This window comes from Molossus molossus, unplaced genomic scaffold (genome assembly GCF_014108415.1).
Source record: "Molossus molossus isolate mMolMol1 unplaced genomic scaffold, mMolMol1.p scaffold_m16_p_1, whole genome shotgun sequence".
Lineage (NCBI taxonomy): Eukaryota > Metazoa > Chordata > Mammalia > Chiroptera > Molossidae > Molossus > Molossus molossus.
In genome coordinates, this window is record NW_023425344.1 from 28499617 (window position 1) to 28515978 (window position 16362).

A 16362-nucleotide genomic window follows, 5' to 3' on the forward strand; every position below is an offset into this window, starting at 1 on the left:
AGAAAAAGAAACTGTCTTGATGACACTGTTAAACTTGCTAAACACTGACCCTACCTGTGGATTTTGTGGTGTATAAAGCACTTATTTAAATCAGGTTGAGTTGATTTTTGTTACTTGCAATAGAAAGCATCTGAACTGTAAAGGAAAGATCAATCAGCACTTTAGGAATCTTCAGGAAGATTCCATTTATTTACTCTGACATGCTATGAGGCCCTAGTAAAGGGTGATCAATTTTTCTACTTGGAATAAGTCAATATGTTTTCTTGCTTATTCTTAGGGCAGTGGGACTATTATTCCTAACAATGAACTAAGGTTCGGGGGACTGTAATCTTGTCATTTTAATAGCTTCTAAATTAGCTTATTAAATTCGATTTCTTTAGCTCCTAACAATGAGGTTGCTCTTTGATATGAAATAAAACTGTATATAGAAAGTTAAAAAAAGGGTTAAGGAGAAAGCATTTTACCAAGACAAGCTGTTTAATGGGTAACTCCCTGTCCAAGAAAAGAAACAAAAATACATTAAAGGCTTTTTTAAAAAAATCCTCACCCGAGGATATTTTTCTATTTATCTTCAGATAGAGTGGGAGGGAGAGAACAAGAGGGAGAGAGAGTGTAACACTGACATGACAGAGACACATCGACTGGCTGCCTCCCACATGACCCCAACCAGGGCTGGGACGAACTGCAACTGAGGAACATGCCTTTGACCTGAATCAAACCCACGACTCTTTGGTTGGTGGGCCGACACTCTAACAGCTGAGCCAAACCGGCCAGGGCAAGACATATATATATACATACACACATATATAGTGCTAATGAGGCCTTCTTTCTTAATTCAAGTCAGTATTCTACATATCTAAATGTTCTAATCCTAAAAAAACCAAAGCACTGACCAATTATCAGCACGTTTGCTTTCTCTTATATAAGAAAGTAGTTTAACTGAACTTCTTTCTTATATTAACAACACAAGATTAAAGAAAAGAAGCAATTATTTTAAGAATTCCACATGGTAAAGGTTGAAGAAGGGAATTTGTGGGATAATTTGGTGTTCAACAAATGAATCCATCACAGAAATATTTTTTAAAAGATAATATCCAAATCAAAGGGAAAAAATAAACAAATGTTTGTTCTGAAAATGATTAAAAGGAATCTTTTAATAGAGGTTCTAGTAAAGAAAGTACTAAAAACTCTCTACTGGGTCACTTCATCATGTTTTTCATTTAGAAAATTCTAAAAATGATTGTAACCACGTCTATCAAAATTTACCAACATGGATGATTCCTATCTCTGCTTTTGCCAGCTTAGTTGATCTACTGTGATGCAGAACCAGAAAAAATGAGTTTGAGAGAAATAGAATGGGAAAACAGGATTTAGCCAGGCTCAGTATCTCTACTATATTTAATAGCTAGGACAGAGGGGAGAAAATGAAGTGTGGGTAAAAACATTTGAACTGCAGCTAGCATAAGAATGTAAGGAACTGGAAACATGAGAGGCAAGGGATCAACTGAGAAGTGGACAGAGGACTGAAATTTGAGGAATATTGCTGTAGATTATCATGGACTGGATAATTTTCTATGTTTCTCATGTGAGTAAAGATTAGAATTCATTTTTTAAATTATTTTGGGGCTACTATGCTTATCTATATATATAAACACCATGAACACCAAGATGTTTGGGGTTGCAAGATTTACTAGGATGACAAAGGAAAGAAAAACTTAAACTTACTCCATGAATTAAATCTTCCTTTTGCTAATTCAGATACTTCAGTCAAAACAAACTCCTCCCCCTTCCCAAACACACCCCTTCCTCAAATGGGTTTTCAATCCACGGCACTTACATTATGAGGACTGGCTGGCTTTCCAGTTAGATTGGATCCTCTTAGGTTAGGAGGTCTCAGTAGAAACAAGATCAATGCAATAACCATCCAGGCCATCAGGATCATGGTAATACTGATGCCATTGTCACCAGAGGGTCCTGGTACTAAAGACAAAAAACATATTTGCAACAAACCTGGAGCATGATTATAATAGTTAGATAAATGTAAGAACAATTATGTTTAAATGTTAACTTCAAAAACTGTATTAATATAAAACACTATATTAATAATTTAGAGAAATACAATTATGAAGTATTACATTTTCAATTTCCCTTTCCTCCTGTGAGAAAAATGTCAAATGGTATAAACCAGTCAAAAGCCAAAGCCTATTAAATGAAGATTTTAATAGTGTAGTTCTTAATATTTTGGGGTAATAGTATCCTTTGAGAATTTGATAAAAATTAAGGGCATTCTTTTTTTTTTTTTTTTTTTATCCTCACCTGAGGACATTTTTTCTATTTTTTGTTCAGGTAGAGTGGGAGGGAGAGAGAGGAACAGAGAGAGAGAGAGAAACATCGATATGAAAGGAACACATCGAGTGGCTACCACCCACAAGACCGACCAGGGCCGGGGACAAACTGCAACCGAGGTACATGCCCTTAGCGGGAACCGAACCCGGGTGTCTCCGGACCGCAGGCCGACGCTCTAACCGCTGGGCCAAACCGGCCAGGGCTAAGGGCATTCTTTTTATCATAAGAATCCATGTGTACACATTCAATAATTCTGCATATAATGTGGAAGGTTCATGAACCCACAAAGCCACTAATCCATATATACTGAGATCTACGAAGCCCAGGTTAAAATCACCTGACATACATTAAAGACAATCTACTTTGGGAGAAGGGAGAATTCTGCATTTTAATTACAGAAGCAGCAAAAAAAAAAAAAAAAAAACCAAACCAAAACAAAAAATAGAGCTTAAGGAAAAGGGAATATCTGAGTTGTATAATATATAAAGATCCCTTTAATGATATTCTCAACAAATAGATTAATTTGGCCTTTTTTTTTTTTTTTTTTGCAAATAGAAGTTGGATTCAGATCTAGATATTTTGAAGTATATGCATTTATCAAAAGATGTAAGTCGGGTATATGTACGTAGATATCAGTTTTCCCTGTTCCTTGAGGCAGCAATATCTTATTTAATTCAGAATAACAAGTACCTACCAGAGTGCCTGGCCTATGGTATGACCTTTATAAACTTCTAATAAATGAAACAATTTTTACTGAACCATATTAGAAAAGTCAATTGTCAGAAATGAAAATTACAGAAGACTGAATTTCTAAGCATAGTATCTCCAGTTAGTTATTAAAATAGGCTTTCAAGCCCAGATGGTGTGGCTCAGTGGTTGAGTATCAACCCAAGCACCAAAAAATCGTTGGTTTGGTTCCTGGTCAGGGCATATGCAGGATGTGGCTAATCGATGCTCTCTCTTATCGATGTTTCTATCTCTCTCTCCCTCTCCCTACCTCTCTCTCTAAAGTCAATAAAGAAAAAAAATTTTTTTTTAAATAATAATATAAATAAAATAGGCTGTCAAGACTATAACTGTTTGGTTTTGTTCTCCTTGCCTCAGAAAAAAGTAAAAGAAATCCATGCAATATGTACTGCACTGGGGTCCATGGGCCCAGGACTCACTACCAAGAAAGTGAAGAGACAGTTGACATTGCCAAGGCCAAAGAATTAGTGACAAAGGGGACAAAGTCAAGCAAAGGGTTGAACTAGCCCAAGAGCAGGCTGGATAGGAATGCAGCCTCTTGCCTTTTCCAACCCCAACCACTTCCCCAGAAAGAGCTAACATAGTATTCAGGGTCAACAAAATTGCATTACTCATCACACAATGCATCAGCAGTTTTTTTCTATATATCCATATATTTTCCTTGTTCCTTCCTATTATACTAAACATGCCTCCAATATAACTAAGACCTATTTCTCCACCTGAGCTTTGGATCCCACTGTTCTCGCAAATCCACTATCTTCTCTCCTGTGTATTCAGCACCCCCTTCTCCATTGCAGCCAACCCATCCATAATCACTTAAATGTGATCAAGTTTCTCCCATCTTTCAAAAAAAAAAAACCCATCGTTTCCCTCAACCCCTTACTCTGTCCACCTATCAGAACTAATTATCTTGAAAGTTGACTACATTTCACTACCTCCCATTCACAGCTCTAGTTGGTATCCACCTCCATCATCACTCGAACAGCTTTTCAAAAGGTTACCTATGACACCTCCATGCTGCTAAGCCTAGTGGGTAGTTTCAGCCCTCATTTTCCAAGGATTTTGGAAAAAAGAGCCTTTTCAAAACCCTTTCTTCCTTTGTCTCCTATGGCATTACCACTGCCTGATTTTCTTTCTAACACTCAGCCACTCACTCCTTTATATGTTTGTTTTCCTCTTCCTGGCTTTTAAATGTTAGAATTCCCGATGGTCAATTTTAGGTTCCCTTCTCTTCTTGCTGTACACACCATCATGCTCACCTGCAGCTTCATTTACTCTGTATTCAGACCATATCTAAAATTTTATTTTTAATCCTCACCCGAGGACATTCCTCCATTTTCTGTTGCCGACGCTCTAACCACTGAGAAAACTAGCCAGGGCACCATATCTAAATTTATACCCAGTCCTGGCTCTGTGAACTTCAGACCCAAATCTCCCAACTGTCGGTCTACATCAATAGTTCTATTTTTTTTAATCTTCACATCAACCATTCTTAAACTGTAGTATATATTAGAGCCATTCAGCAGCTTCTTAAAAATGCAGACAACTAAATCACACTTAACTTACTCAGTATCCCAAACTAAAACCATGAGCATTTCCTCTGCCGCATCTTCCATGCCCCACCAAACTGGGTCCCTATTCATCCAGCTGCCTCAGCCAGAAACCTATGAAAACATCTTTTGTTCTCTCTCAATGACCCTCTATTTAACACATCACAAATTTTATGTCAATTTTAATACCTAATATCACTCCAATCTGTCCAATTCTAGCTATACTCCCATACTTGCTCAAGCTACCTTCACTCTTTGGTCTATTTCAATGGCCTTTTTTTTCTTTCTTTTTTTCATTCAATGGCCTCTTATTATATCTCCCCAGATCTACTCTTTTTTTTCTATCCTCACCCGAGGACATTTTTAAATTGTTTGTTCAGATAGAGTGGGAGGGAGAGAGAGGAAGACAGAGAGAAACATTGACGTGAAAGGGACACATCGAGTGGCTGCCACCCGCATGACCAACCAGGGCCAGGGACAAACTGCAACCGAGGTACGCGCCCTTAGCGGGAACTGAACCCAGGCTCTCTGGACGCTCTAACCACTGAGCAAACGGCCAATGCCCCAAACCTATTCTTGCCTCCTTAATTCTGTCCTCTACACTGCTCTAAGAGTGATTTTTTTTTTAAAAGCAAATACTATTTATTATTTTATTACTAAATAGCCAAAATTTCAGTGGTTACTTTGAACCACTTATCTCTCTAAAGGATTAAGGCATTATCTCTCTTAATACTATTAATAACCTTATTTTATGGTAGGTATTATCCTATCTTAATTTTATAGATGAGGAAACTGGGGAAAACCAGGGTTAAATTCCAATGTCACATAGTTGGTATGTGGCAAAGCTGGGATTTAAATACAGGGGCTCTCATTTCAGAGCCTGTGCTCTTGACCTCTTTGCTGTCATAACCTCTGACAATATCACATAGTAAGGCCAACCTCTGAAAACTGCCATTAGTGTAAGTAGTGAAACTGGAAAATACAGATTTAAAAATAATTTTTCACAGGGAAACTTGTAACTAGCTGTTAGATAAAACTAGATTATGTATTTATTAATTTTTCTTTATTGATATATTAGAGACACAGAGAAAGGGAGAGGTAGAGAGATGGAAACACCGATGAGAGAGAACATCAATTGTCCGCCTCTGCCATGTCCCCCACTGGGGATCAGGACACAATCTGGGCATGTGCCCTGAATGGGAATTGAACCGGCGACCTCTCAGTGCATGGGTCAACGCTCAACCACTGAGCCACACCAGCTGGGCAAAACTAGATAATTTAGTTAGTCAAAGAGCCCTGGCCGGTTTGGCTCAGCGATTGGAGCGTTGGCCTGTGGACCAGAGAGTCCCAGGTTGGCTCCCGCTAGAAGCACGTACCCCCAAAAAAAAGAAAAAGGAAAGAAAATAAAGTTAGTCAAAGAAAGATAACTGTGCTTTCTATACATTATCACCTCTTATCTTGCCCCACTCAGAAATAAAATACTAGATTAATTAACTGTATAGACCAGAAGTGTAACTCCAATGTCAATTCCTGTTTTATTCAATTTGAAAAATGGGTCTCTTACTTTCTGATACTCTTGACAAGTAAAAGATTCTGGAGCTTCAGAGAGTTAAACCTCAGATCACAAATTTGCTAATTCATATTTCTGGACCAAGCAGCCCTAACAAAACGCCCACTCCTTTTTAGTTCCCTGTAACTGTCTCCTAGCTTAGTTCCTATTGCAGCCTTTCCTTCATGCATTTTGCTGCCAGAAAAGTCTGCTTAAAAACACTACTCTTAACACATCTCTGCTGACCAACCCACTTACTCACTCTCTACTGTCTACTGCTTCAACTCTGAACTCTCGCAGCCTGGCCTTTCCTCATGACATGTTTTGGCCCACTCATCAATATTAACTCTTAACATTTCTCAGAAAAAGCATCCTTTGTCAGCCCTATACCTTCTTCCTTCTTTACCCAGTGGTTCCTAGACTGCCTGTGTATCAGAATAGCCTGTGCCGGTATCAACACCACAGAGCCTAAGGCCCTGCCTCACACCATCTAATTCAGGATCAGCTCGGGGGTGGGGTCATGAACCATCGATATTTTTAAAGCTTTCCAAAGAATCTGATGCAATAGTTAAATACTAGTTTGGCTAACAGCATTTGCTAACTTTGCCAACTCAGCCCTGGGGCACCCGTAATTTTTCCTGTCTGGTATGTTCTTACATCTAACCTCCATTTATTCTCCTATATCCTACATCCCTCCCTCTTTTGTAAAAATCTCCATTTCCTCTGCCCACCTTTTCCTTTCTTCTCCAGACAAGTGTAGCAGTTCTAGTTTGAAGAAATGGCTTCCTACTGCTCCTAATTAGGTCATTAACTTTTTAGGAACTGAAACCATCTCTTAGCTATAATAATCTGTGTCTCAGTTTCTTTACATGTGAAATGAAATATTACTATCATCTCAAAGAGTTGTGGTAAGGGTTGAAATGATGAGTATATGAGAAGCAGTTAGCATCGTGCCTGGTGCACAGTAGGTATCCAATAAACATTAGCCATTACCAGTATTAGGGTTAACTAGGGTACAGAAAAGACTAAGTGCAGATGGATCCTAGTGGGAATAACTAGCCTGCATAAAAAGGTGAAGTGGGAATGGAAAAGGGTCAAATACAAATGGTACTAGGATGCCCTGGCCAATTTGGCTCAGCGGTTAGAGCGTCGGCCTGCGGTCCGGAGAGACCCGGGTTCGGTTCCCGCTAAGGGCATGTACCTCGGTTGCAGTTTGTCCCCGGCCCTGATTGGTCGTGCGGGTGGCGGCCACTCGATGTGTCCCTTTCACATCGATGTTTCTCTCTCCCTCCTGCTCTAGAAAGTGTCCTCGGGTGAGGATAAAAAAAAACAAAAACAAATGGTACTAGGATGCCCTGGCCAATTTGGCTCAGCGGTTAGAGTGTCAGCTGGTAGACCAATGAGTCGTGATTCGATTCCGGTCAAGTGCTCGCACCTCAGTTGCAGTTCGTCCCTTGCAGTTGTGGGTCATGTGGGAGGCAACCAGTTGATGTTTCTCTCTCCCTTCCTCCCTCCCACTCTATCTGAAGGTAAATAAAAAATATCCTCAAGTGAGGATTAAAAAAACAAAAACATGGTACTAGGATGAAAGAAGCACATTTGGTGACTGACTAAAATGGTGGTAAGAGGAGGAAGAAAAAGAAGTTAAGGATGCCTCTAAAGGGTAGTAGTATGCAGTAGAATTTCTCCACTTAAAAGGTTAAATGGATATAGTTTTCCTAGCCTCCAAGATTTAATAAGATAATTTCTCTTATTCTCCACTAACTGAAAGCCCATGAAATCACACCTCTTGATCATAGTTCAGGTTAAATTCCGATCAAGGGCATGTACCTGGGTTGCAGGTTCAATCTCTGGTTCTGGTCAGGGTTGTGCAGGAGACAGCCAATTGATGTGTATCTCTCCCTCCCTCCCTTCCTTACACTCTCTCCCTAAAAGATTAATGGAAAAGTATCCTGGGGTGAGGATTAACCAAAAAAAAAAAAAAAAGAAGCAACTAATGAATGCATAAATAGGTGGAACAACAAATTGATGTGTGTGTGTGTGTGTGTGTGTGTGTGAGAGAGAGACCCTTCCTCTCATCTCTAAAATAATTTTTTTTAAAAAGAAAAGGGTCACCCTGGCTGGTTTGGCTCAGCAGTTACAGCATCGGCCTGAGCAACAGAGAGTCCTGGGTTCAGTTACTGCTAAGGGCACGTACCTTGATTACAGTTTGTCCCCGGCACCGGTTAGGGTCATGTGGGTGGCAACCACTCGATGTGTCTCTCTCACATTGATGTTTTTCTCTCTCTCTCTTTCTCCCTCTCCCTCCCGCTCTATTGAAGCTAAATTAAAAAAAAAAAAAGACTTCCTGTCAAGATGGCAGCGTAGGTAAACGCAGTATCTCCTCCTCCCACAACCACATCAAAGTTACAACTACAGAACAACCATCATTCAAAACCACCTGAAATCAAGCTGAATGGAAGTCCTACAACTACGGAATTAAAGAAGCAGCCACATCGAGACTGATAAAAGGGCAGAGGAACAACAGGCTGGCCCCACACCCACGTGTGGCGGATAAAAATCAGGAGGACACCTCGGCTGAGAAGGTCCTCCCTGAGGACTGAGGCGTCCCCAACCTCATACCAGGTGCCCAGCTCAGGGTTCCAGTGCCAGGAAGAGAATCCCCATAACTTCTGGCTGGAAAAACCAGCGGGAACTGAGGCTCAGGGAGGCTGAGGCGGCTGGAGCCCCAGGCAGCTCCCTAAAGGGCCCGCGCACAGACTTATCGAACTCACTCCCTCTACGCTTGGAGGGGAGGCAGCTCGAGGGACGCCAGAGACATACAGGGAAGAACTGAGCTGTTTGGCACTGGAGCAAGGGCTGGAGAGGGGGCTTTCTCGGGGACAAACGTGCTGTTAGAGGCCTTTGTTCCTTTGGTGAGCCCTTCCCTGGGGCAGCAGACACCTACCATATCTGGGACTCCAGCAACCTGGCTCACACTGGTAGCCCCGCCCCGGTGATTCCCTGAGGCCCCGCCCCACCCAACTTTCAGGCCCACCTAAGCTGTTGCCACTTGCTTAACCATAGGATTGGCCGGTCTTGGATCCTGCTTCAGGTTTTCCTAAATTCTTTCAAACAAGCAGCATCTGGTCTCAGCTAGCCCCATACCTCTCGTTAAGTAATACACAGAAACAAACACAGGGAGGCAGCCAAAATGAGGAGACAAAGAAACAGGTCCCAAATGAACGAACAGAACAAAACCCCAGGAAAAGAACTAAGCGAAATGGAGATAAGCAACCTAACAGATGCTGAGTTCAAAATACTGCTTATAAGGATGCTTAATGAACTTAGTGAGAACCTCAGCGAACTTAGTGAGGGCCTCAAGAGCATAAAGAAGGACCAGTCAGAAATGAAGGAGGCACAGTCAGAAATGAAGGAGGCACTAACTGAAATAAAGAATAATTTACACAGATTCAATAGTAGAGTAGGTAAAGCCAAGAAGCAAACCATCGATTTGGAATACAAGGAAGCAAAAATCACCCAATGAGAACAGCAAAAAGAAAAAAGAATCCAAAAAAATGAGGATAGTGTAAGGGGCCTCTGGGACAACTTCAAGCGTGCCAACATTCGCATCTTGGGGGTGCCAGAAGGAGAAGAGAGAGAATAAGAAATTGAAAACCTATTTGAAACAATAATGGCAGAAAACCTCCCTGACTTGGGGAAGGAAATAGACATACAAGTCCAGGAAGCACAGAGAGTCCCAAACAAGATGAACCCCAAGAGGCCCACACCAAGACACATCATCATCAAAATGCAAAAGGTTCAAGACAAAGAGAGAATCTTAAAAGCAGCAAGACAAAAGCAGTTAGTTACCTACAAGGGAGTTCCCATAAGACTGTCAGCTGATTTCTCAAAAGAACCTTTGCAGGCCAGAAGGGAGTGGCAAGAAATCTTCAGAGTGATGAAAAGCAACAACCTACAACCAAGATTACTCTATCCTGTAAAGCTGTCATTTAAAATCGATGGCCATATAAAGAGTTTCCCAGACAAGAAAAAGTTAAGGAGTTCATCACCACCAAACCATTATGTGAAATGTTGAAGGGTCTTCTTGAAGAAAAAGATAAAAAATATGAACAAAATGGCAATGAATACATATCTATTGGCAATGGAATCTACAAACAAAATGAACAGGAAGAACAGAAACATTCTCATAGATACAGAGAACATTTTGTTGGTTGCCAGATGGGAGGGGGTTTTGGGGAGTGGGTGAAAAAGGTGAAGGGATTAAGAAGAACAAATTGGGTGCTAGACTGACAAACCTCAAAGAGAAAGGGGTTGGGAGGTGGGAAGAAATAAACCAAAGAACTTATATGCATAACCAACAGACACAGACAACAGTATGGGAAAAGGCAGTAGGGGGGTGGGAGTGGGGAGGAGGGGGTCAATGGGGGAAAAAATGAGGAACATCTGTAATACATTCAACAATAAGGATTTTAAAAAAAGAAAAAGAAAAATGTCCTCAGGTGAGGATTAAGAAAAAGAAGAGAGTAAATACTTTTTACTTTATAGTCTGGAAAGATGCCAAATCATAAAAATGTAGCAGGACTTTGTACACCAAAACACAGTGTTCTGTTTTGCTTAAGGGTTAAGTCTTGGTTATAAGACAACATGAGTATTATAAAAAAGATGCCAAATGAAATACTCACAAAGAAGCTATTAACGTAGCTGAATACAGTAAGATGAAAAAGTAGAGAAAGAAGCTCTATGAGCTCGCAGATCCTGAGAGATTATTTCTATATACTTTTATAGGTTTCCAGTGGGAAAAGTGGAACTAGAACAGTGAAAGTGGACACAGTACCAGGCCGTAAGCCTTTAATTTTTGGGTCATATGCAGCAGCAATATTCAACTGGTGTGCCACAAGAATTTTTCTTGTTGTTAATCCTCACCTGAGGAAATTCTTCCACTGATTTTTTTTTTTTTTTTTTTTGATAGAGTAGGAGGGAGGGACAGAGAGAGAGAGAAACATCAGTATGAGAAAGCCACATCAACTTGTTGCCTCCCACATGAGGCCGACCAGGGACAGGGATTGAACTTTGGTCCTGGGGGATGACGTTCTAACTGCTGAGCCAAACTGGCCAGGGCAAGAATTTTTAAAACGTGCGATACCTGACTATTTAATTTAGTCAGGGGCACTGACCTCTTTTCCTTTAGAATTTCAAATTTTAAAAAATGACAATAGCCAGCGCAACACTAGCCATCCAGTGTGAATGAATCAAAATTATACCTTTTTTTTTTTGTCAGACTGGCAAAAAATATATTTTGGGTACGCCACAGAATTTTAATTAGTCTATGTATGCCAGCAGATGAACAGGGTGGAAAATTGCTGGTGTACAGTAATTACATTATCCTTAGTACAGTTACCAGTTTTCAAGCGATTTACTTCAAAAGTCAGTCAGTGATAGAACTGGTTCCCATACAACTCTATCTAAAAGGCAGTATTTCAGAAGTGTGGGCAGACTTGTTCTATACTATTCTTGAGAGCAAAACTATGGGAGTACATCGCAATGAAGTGGAATTTAGTGCAATATAAAGACTCATGCAGCAACTAGATCTGTTAATAGATTGCAAATAGATTCTGCTACCACATGAAGTAATGTGGTATTACATCAATTACATCATCTAAAATGTGCAGCACACCATGGCAGGCCCAATGGGTACTGCAATATTATGATATAAGAAGAAATATATATTTGACTTTCATCCTGGTTCCAGGAACAGAGATCCAAAACCATTGGAATTTTCTGATTGATAGGAACATCTTTTGTTATTCATAATTAATCTCTTTCAACCATTTTTTAGTTTATGCTAATGAGGTGACACTTGGTGGGCCCCTACTTAGCTTCAGGATAAGGGCTGGTTGCCAGAGTCTGACTATGTGATTAAGAGGGCTGAAAATTTCAGCTCCACTCCCTGACCTCCAGGGAGAGAAAAGGGGCTAGAGATTGAGTTATCCACCAATGGCCAATTATTTAATCACTCATGTCTACATAATGGAACCTTCATAAAAACCCTAAACAATGGGGTTCAGAGAGCCTGCTGCCTGGTGAACACATCACTGTGCTGGGAGAATGACACACCAAAAGAAGGCAGAGGAACTCTCCCCCTCTCCCCCTAACTCACCCTATGCATCTTTTCCATTTGGCTGCTCCTGAGTTGTATCCTCTATAATAAACCAGTAACAGTAAGTCATTTGTTTTCCTGTGTTCTGTGAGCCATTTTAGCAAATTATTGAACCTGAAGAGGGGAGTAACAGGAACCCCCTGGCTTTACATTTTATGAAAACAACATGAGCTCACTAGAGAATATTAAAAATAAACAGAAAAGTGATTCTATTATCTAGAGGAAACAACTGCTTAAACCATTAAAAATATGGCTCTCAGAAAGGATTCCGACAAATGCTAAAAGAACTGGTGGGGAAAAACTAGCCTATATGACCAAACTAATATTCAAGGTGTAGAGTTTGACTTTATATTTAAATTAAGAAAGTGAAATTTCAACCACAGAAATAAGAATATATCTATTTATAGGTGGGGTTGGCTAAAGGGTCACAAATACCATAAATGTAATAAACACTAGTTTTTCTGTAAACTCAGTAAGATTATTTTCGATAATCTTTAGCTTTACCTGCTGAGTCAAAAACTGAGTTGCTTATCAGAGGGCACACTGTAGATTAATAAATGCTATTAAAGAAGCAACATAAAGAAATGTGAAGTGGGGGAACCACCACCCATCATCCTAACAACTTAACATCTGCACAGTACCATTACCTTCTTGTCCAGAGGCATAAAATTATTACCCTGTTGCCCCAATGGACTACATTTTGACAAAATTCCTACTTTGGGAGAGGCGCTGTACCAGTTCCTATTTCTCTTAGTTGTTACATTTATAGAATTTGATGGGATATCCAGTTCACACCACAATAACAACAATTAATAATGTAATAACAAGCCCCTTTATAATGGTACCTGAGCCCTGGCCAGTTTGGCTCAGCGGTTAAAGCATTGGCCCGTGGTCCAGAGAGACCTGGGTTCGGTTCCTGCTAAGGGCACGTAACTTGGTTGCAATTTGTCCTTGCAATTTAGCATTATATCAAAAACCCTAAAATGTGCATACAAATGGTGTTTAAGTATTGCTTATAAGAGCAAAAAATGTATCATAACCTAAGAGTCCAACAAAAGGGAAACATTTAAACACTGGTACATTCCCATAATAAATTATTATTTAGTTGGTAAATAGTTTTAAGATAAATATATACTGATATATTCATAATACAGTAGTGAAAAACAATACCAAGTGATTTCATTTTTTTTTTTTTTTTTATCCTCACCCGAGGATATTTTTCCATTTTTTGTTCAGATAGAGAGGGAGGGAGAGAGAGGAAGGGAGAGAGAGTGAGAAACATCGATGTGAAGAGACACATCGAGTGGCTGCCACCCGCACGACCAACCAGGGCCGGGGACAAACTGCAACCGAAGTACGTGCCCTTAGCGGGAACCGAACCCGGGTCTCTCCGGACCACAGGCCGACGCTCTAACCGCTGAGCCAAACTGGCCAGGGCGATCTCATTTTTATTTTTTTATTTTTTGTTTTTGTTTTGTTTTTATCCTCACCCGAGGACATTTTTCCATTTTTTGTTCAGATAGAGCGGGAGGGAGAGAGAGAGAGAAACATCGACGTGAAGGGACACATCGAGTGGCTGCCACCCGCACGACCAACCAGGGCTGGGGACAAACTGCAACCGAGGTACGTGCCCTTAGCGGGAACCGAACCCGGGTCTCTCTGTACCGCAGGCCGACGCTCTAACCACTGAGCCAAACTGGCCAGGGCGATCTCATTTTTATAAGTGTATATGAAATCTAATTGTGCTAGGCTTCACTATTCCTGTGAATGTCAACATACTTCCATTCTTAAACAGTTGAATTAATATGGCACAAGACTGGATTGGCTTAAATGTTAATTATCAATTCCCCAAAAGTATCCCTCAAATTATCTCTGTCCTGAAAAAGGATGCCCTAACATAATGGCCACCATGTGTGTCAGCTACATTCACCATGCAGGACCCATATTCCTGCTCTGATGCACACAGTTACTATCGCCACTGCACATAAAGCCACATAGAAACCTCCCTGCTGCCCATTCCTCTTGAGAATGCTAATGTCAGAGTCAAAGGAATGGACTCCACAGGTTCCCAAAGTTTCCAAATCTTATGAAAGAATGGCCTCTTCCTTTCCTCAAAAATTCTCAAAACCCAGTGGATGAAAATAGATGCTAAGGCGAGAGCAAGGTGTTGTGCTAACAGCCTCAATGAAAGTTCAACCAGCCAAAAATGCCCTGTTACATATATATTTGCCAAGTAAAAGGTCTGGAAGGGTTTATACCAAGTTAGTCAACAATGGTTATCTTTTAATATTCTGGAAGTTTTTCCTTTTCTTTTTTTCTTCTCTGAGATTTTTATAATTTTCTTCAATGAATAGGGTTTGTTTCTGAGACAGGAAAAAAAAAACAATTTTTTTTTGTTAAAACTTAGTTATTTAAGTAGGAAACATTGCAGAGGACCATTTCCTTAAAGAGCAAACTGCAAGAACAATTTCTGACAAACATTCATAGTCTTCTGGCCTCAAATTCTGCCCTCAGTGCCAACCCTCCTCCTGTCCCCTTGTTACTTACATTCCTGAAGACATTCTGTGTCTGTGCAGTAGGACTGGGACTGCCTCAACTACAATGAATAAAAAGAAAGGAAAGTTAGCCATTGGACTGAACCAAAAATGGATACTATTTATTAGAGAGATATGTTTTGTCTTTTAATTAATGCTACCACAGTGTATATCATACCTCAAAATCAGACACAAACACAGAACATGTTGATGAGCTGTTCAGTTTTGGGGGGATTTTTCCTACTTCAAATAATTTTCAAATATACTGTGATCTAGAGCAATTCACCTATTTAGATTAAGGAATTTTTAAAAATCACCTGTGACAGAAACTCCTGCTCCCATATGTTATTAGACTTCTCAAAGGAAAAGCACTAAACTATAGAGAACTGCTAGAAAGAGAGTAAACTTTGTTAATAAAATTTTTTTCTCACTGAAAACTGAAGCAGATAGAGAAAAAAACAGATTCTATTTGTAGAAAATACGCCTTTTTGCTTATCTTTGTATAAACAGTGGTTGGATAAACAAGAACTAATAAAAACAGGTACCACAGGAGTCGGGGGTGGAATGGAGGAATAGAGTAGGCTCTGGCATAGATGGAAGTTAAAGTTTGCAATGTCTTTCCTTTTACATAATCTAATTTTGAAACCATAATCAATTTTAAAAAGAATATTAAAATGAAAAAAAAAAGCTTTCTATCAATAAACATACATCATTCTTTTATGAATGTTCACCCAATGCAGAAGCCTTTTGGATGTTTAGAAATGATAATCTCATAAATCTTAATGCAGAGATGACTACACAGTAAAGAGAATGAGAAGCATGCAACTTTACAATTGTCTTGTTACTTTATACTGACATTCTCTCTCTGTTAAAATAGTAACTCATGCCTGGCCAGTGTGGCTCAGTGGTGAGCTTTGTCCCATGGACTGAGAGGTCCCGGTTAGTTTCCCGGTTGGGGTACATGCCTGGGTTACAGGCTTGATCCCCAGTAAGCGGTGTGCAGGAGGCAGCCAATCAATGTATCTCTCTCACATCAATGTTTCTACCTCTCCCTCTCTCTCTAAAACCTCAACTTAAAAAAAAAAAAAAAAAAAACCCACATAACAGTACCTCATAACTTACGATTGTTAGGGGAGCAACTACAGAACAGTCGTGCTGAGCTAGCTAGCGGTTAAGCATAGGCTCTGCAGAAAGACAGATCTTGCTTTCAAGTCTGGTTCTGCAACTTCCTAAAGTTTCAAGACCTTGGGCAAATTCTTCAACACCTCTAAGCTTTAGTTTCCTCATCTGATAAGATTAGGATAATATTACCTATACCTGAGTACTAGTGAGGATTAAAAGAGATAATACAGCTTCCGGTCAAGATGGCGGCGTAGGTAAACACAGCATCATGTCCTCCCACAACATCAGTTACAACGAAACTGCAGAACAATCATCACTCAAAACCGCCTGAAATCAAGCTGAATGGAAGTCCTA

General features: G+C 40.1%; 1 protein-coding gene across 3 annotated transcripts in view; it reads right to left on the bottom strand.

Annotated features, from left to right (window-relative positions):
• The window catches only part of SMIM14 (small integral membrane protein 14), a 95851-nt gene that overhangs the window by 3696 nt on the left and 75793 nt on the right, over window positions 1–16362 (bottom strand). For all 3 annotated transcript variants that reach the window (XM_036269725.1, XM_036269735.1, XM_036269744.1), the window contains 2 exons: window positions 14900–14948; window positions 1838–1980 (listed from right to left, as the gene is read on the bottom strand). In XM_036269725.1, the coding sequence (XP_036125618.1) occupies window positions 1838–1980; window positions 14900–14948 (192 nt within the window). The remainder of the gene's footprint in view (window positions 1–1837; window positions 1981–14899; window positions 14949–16362) is intronic.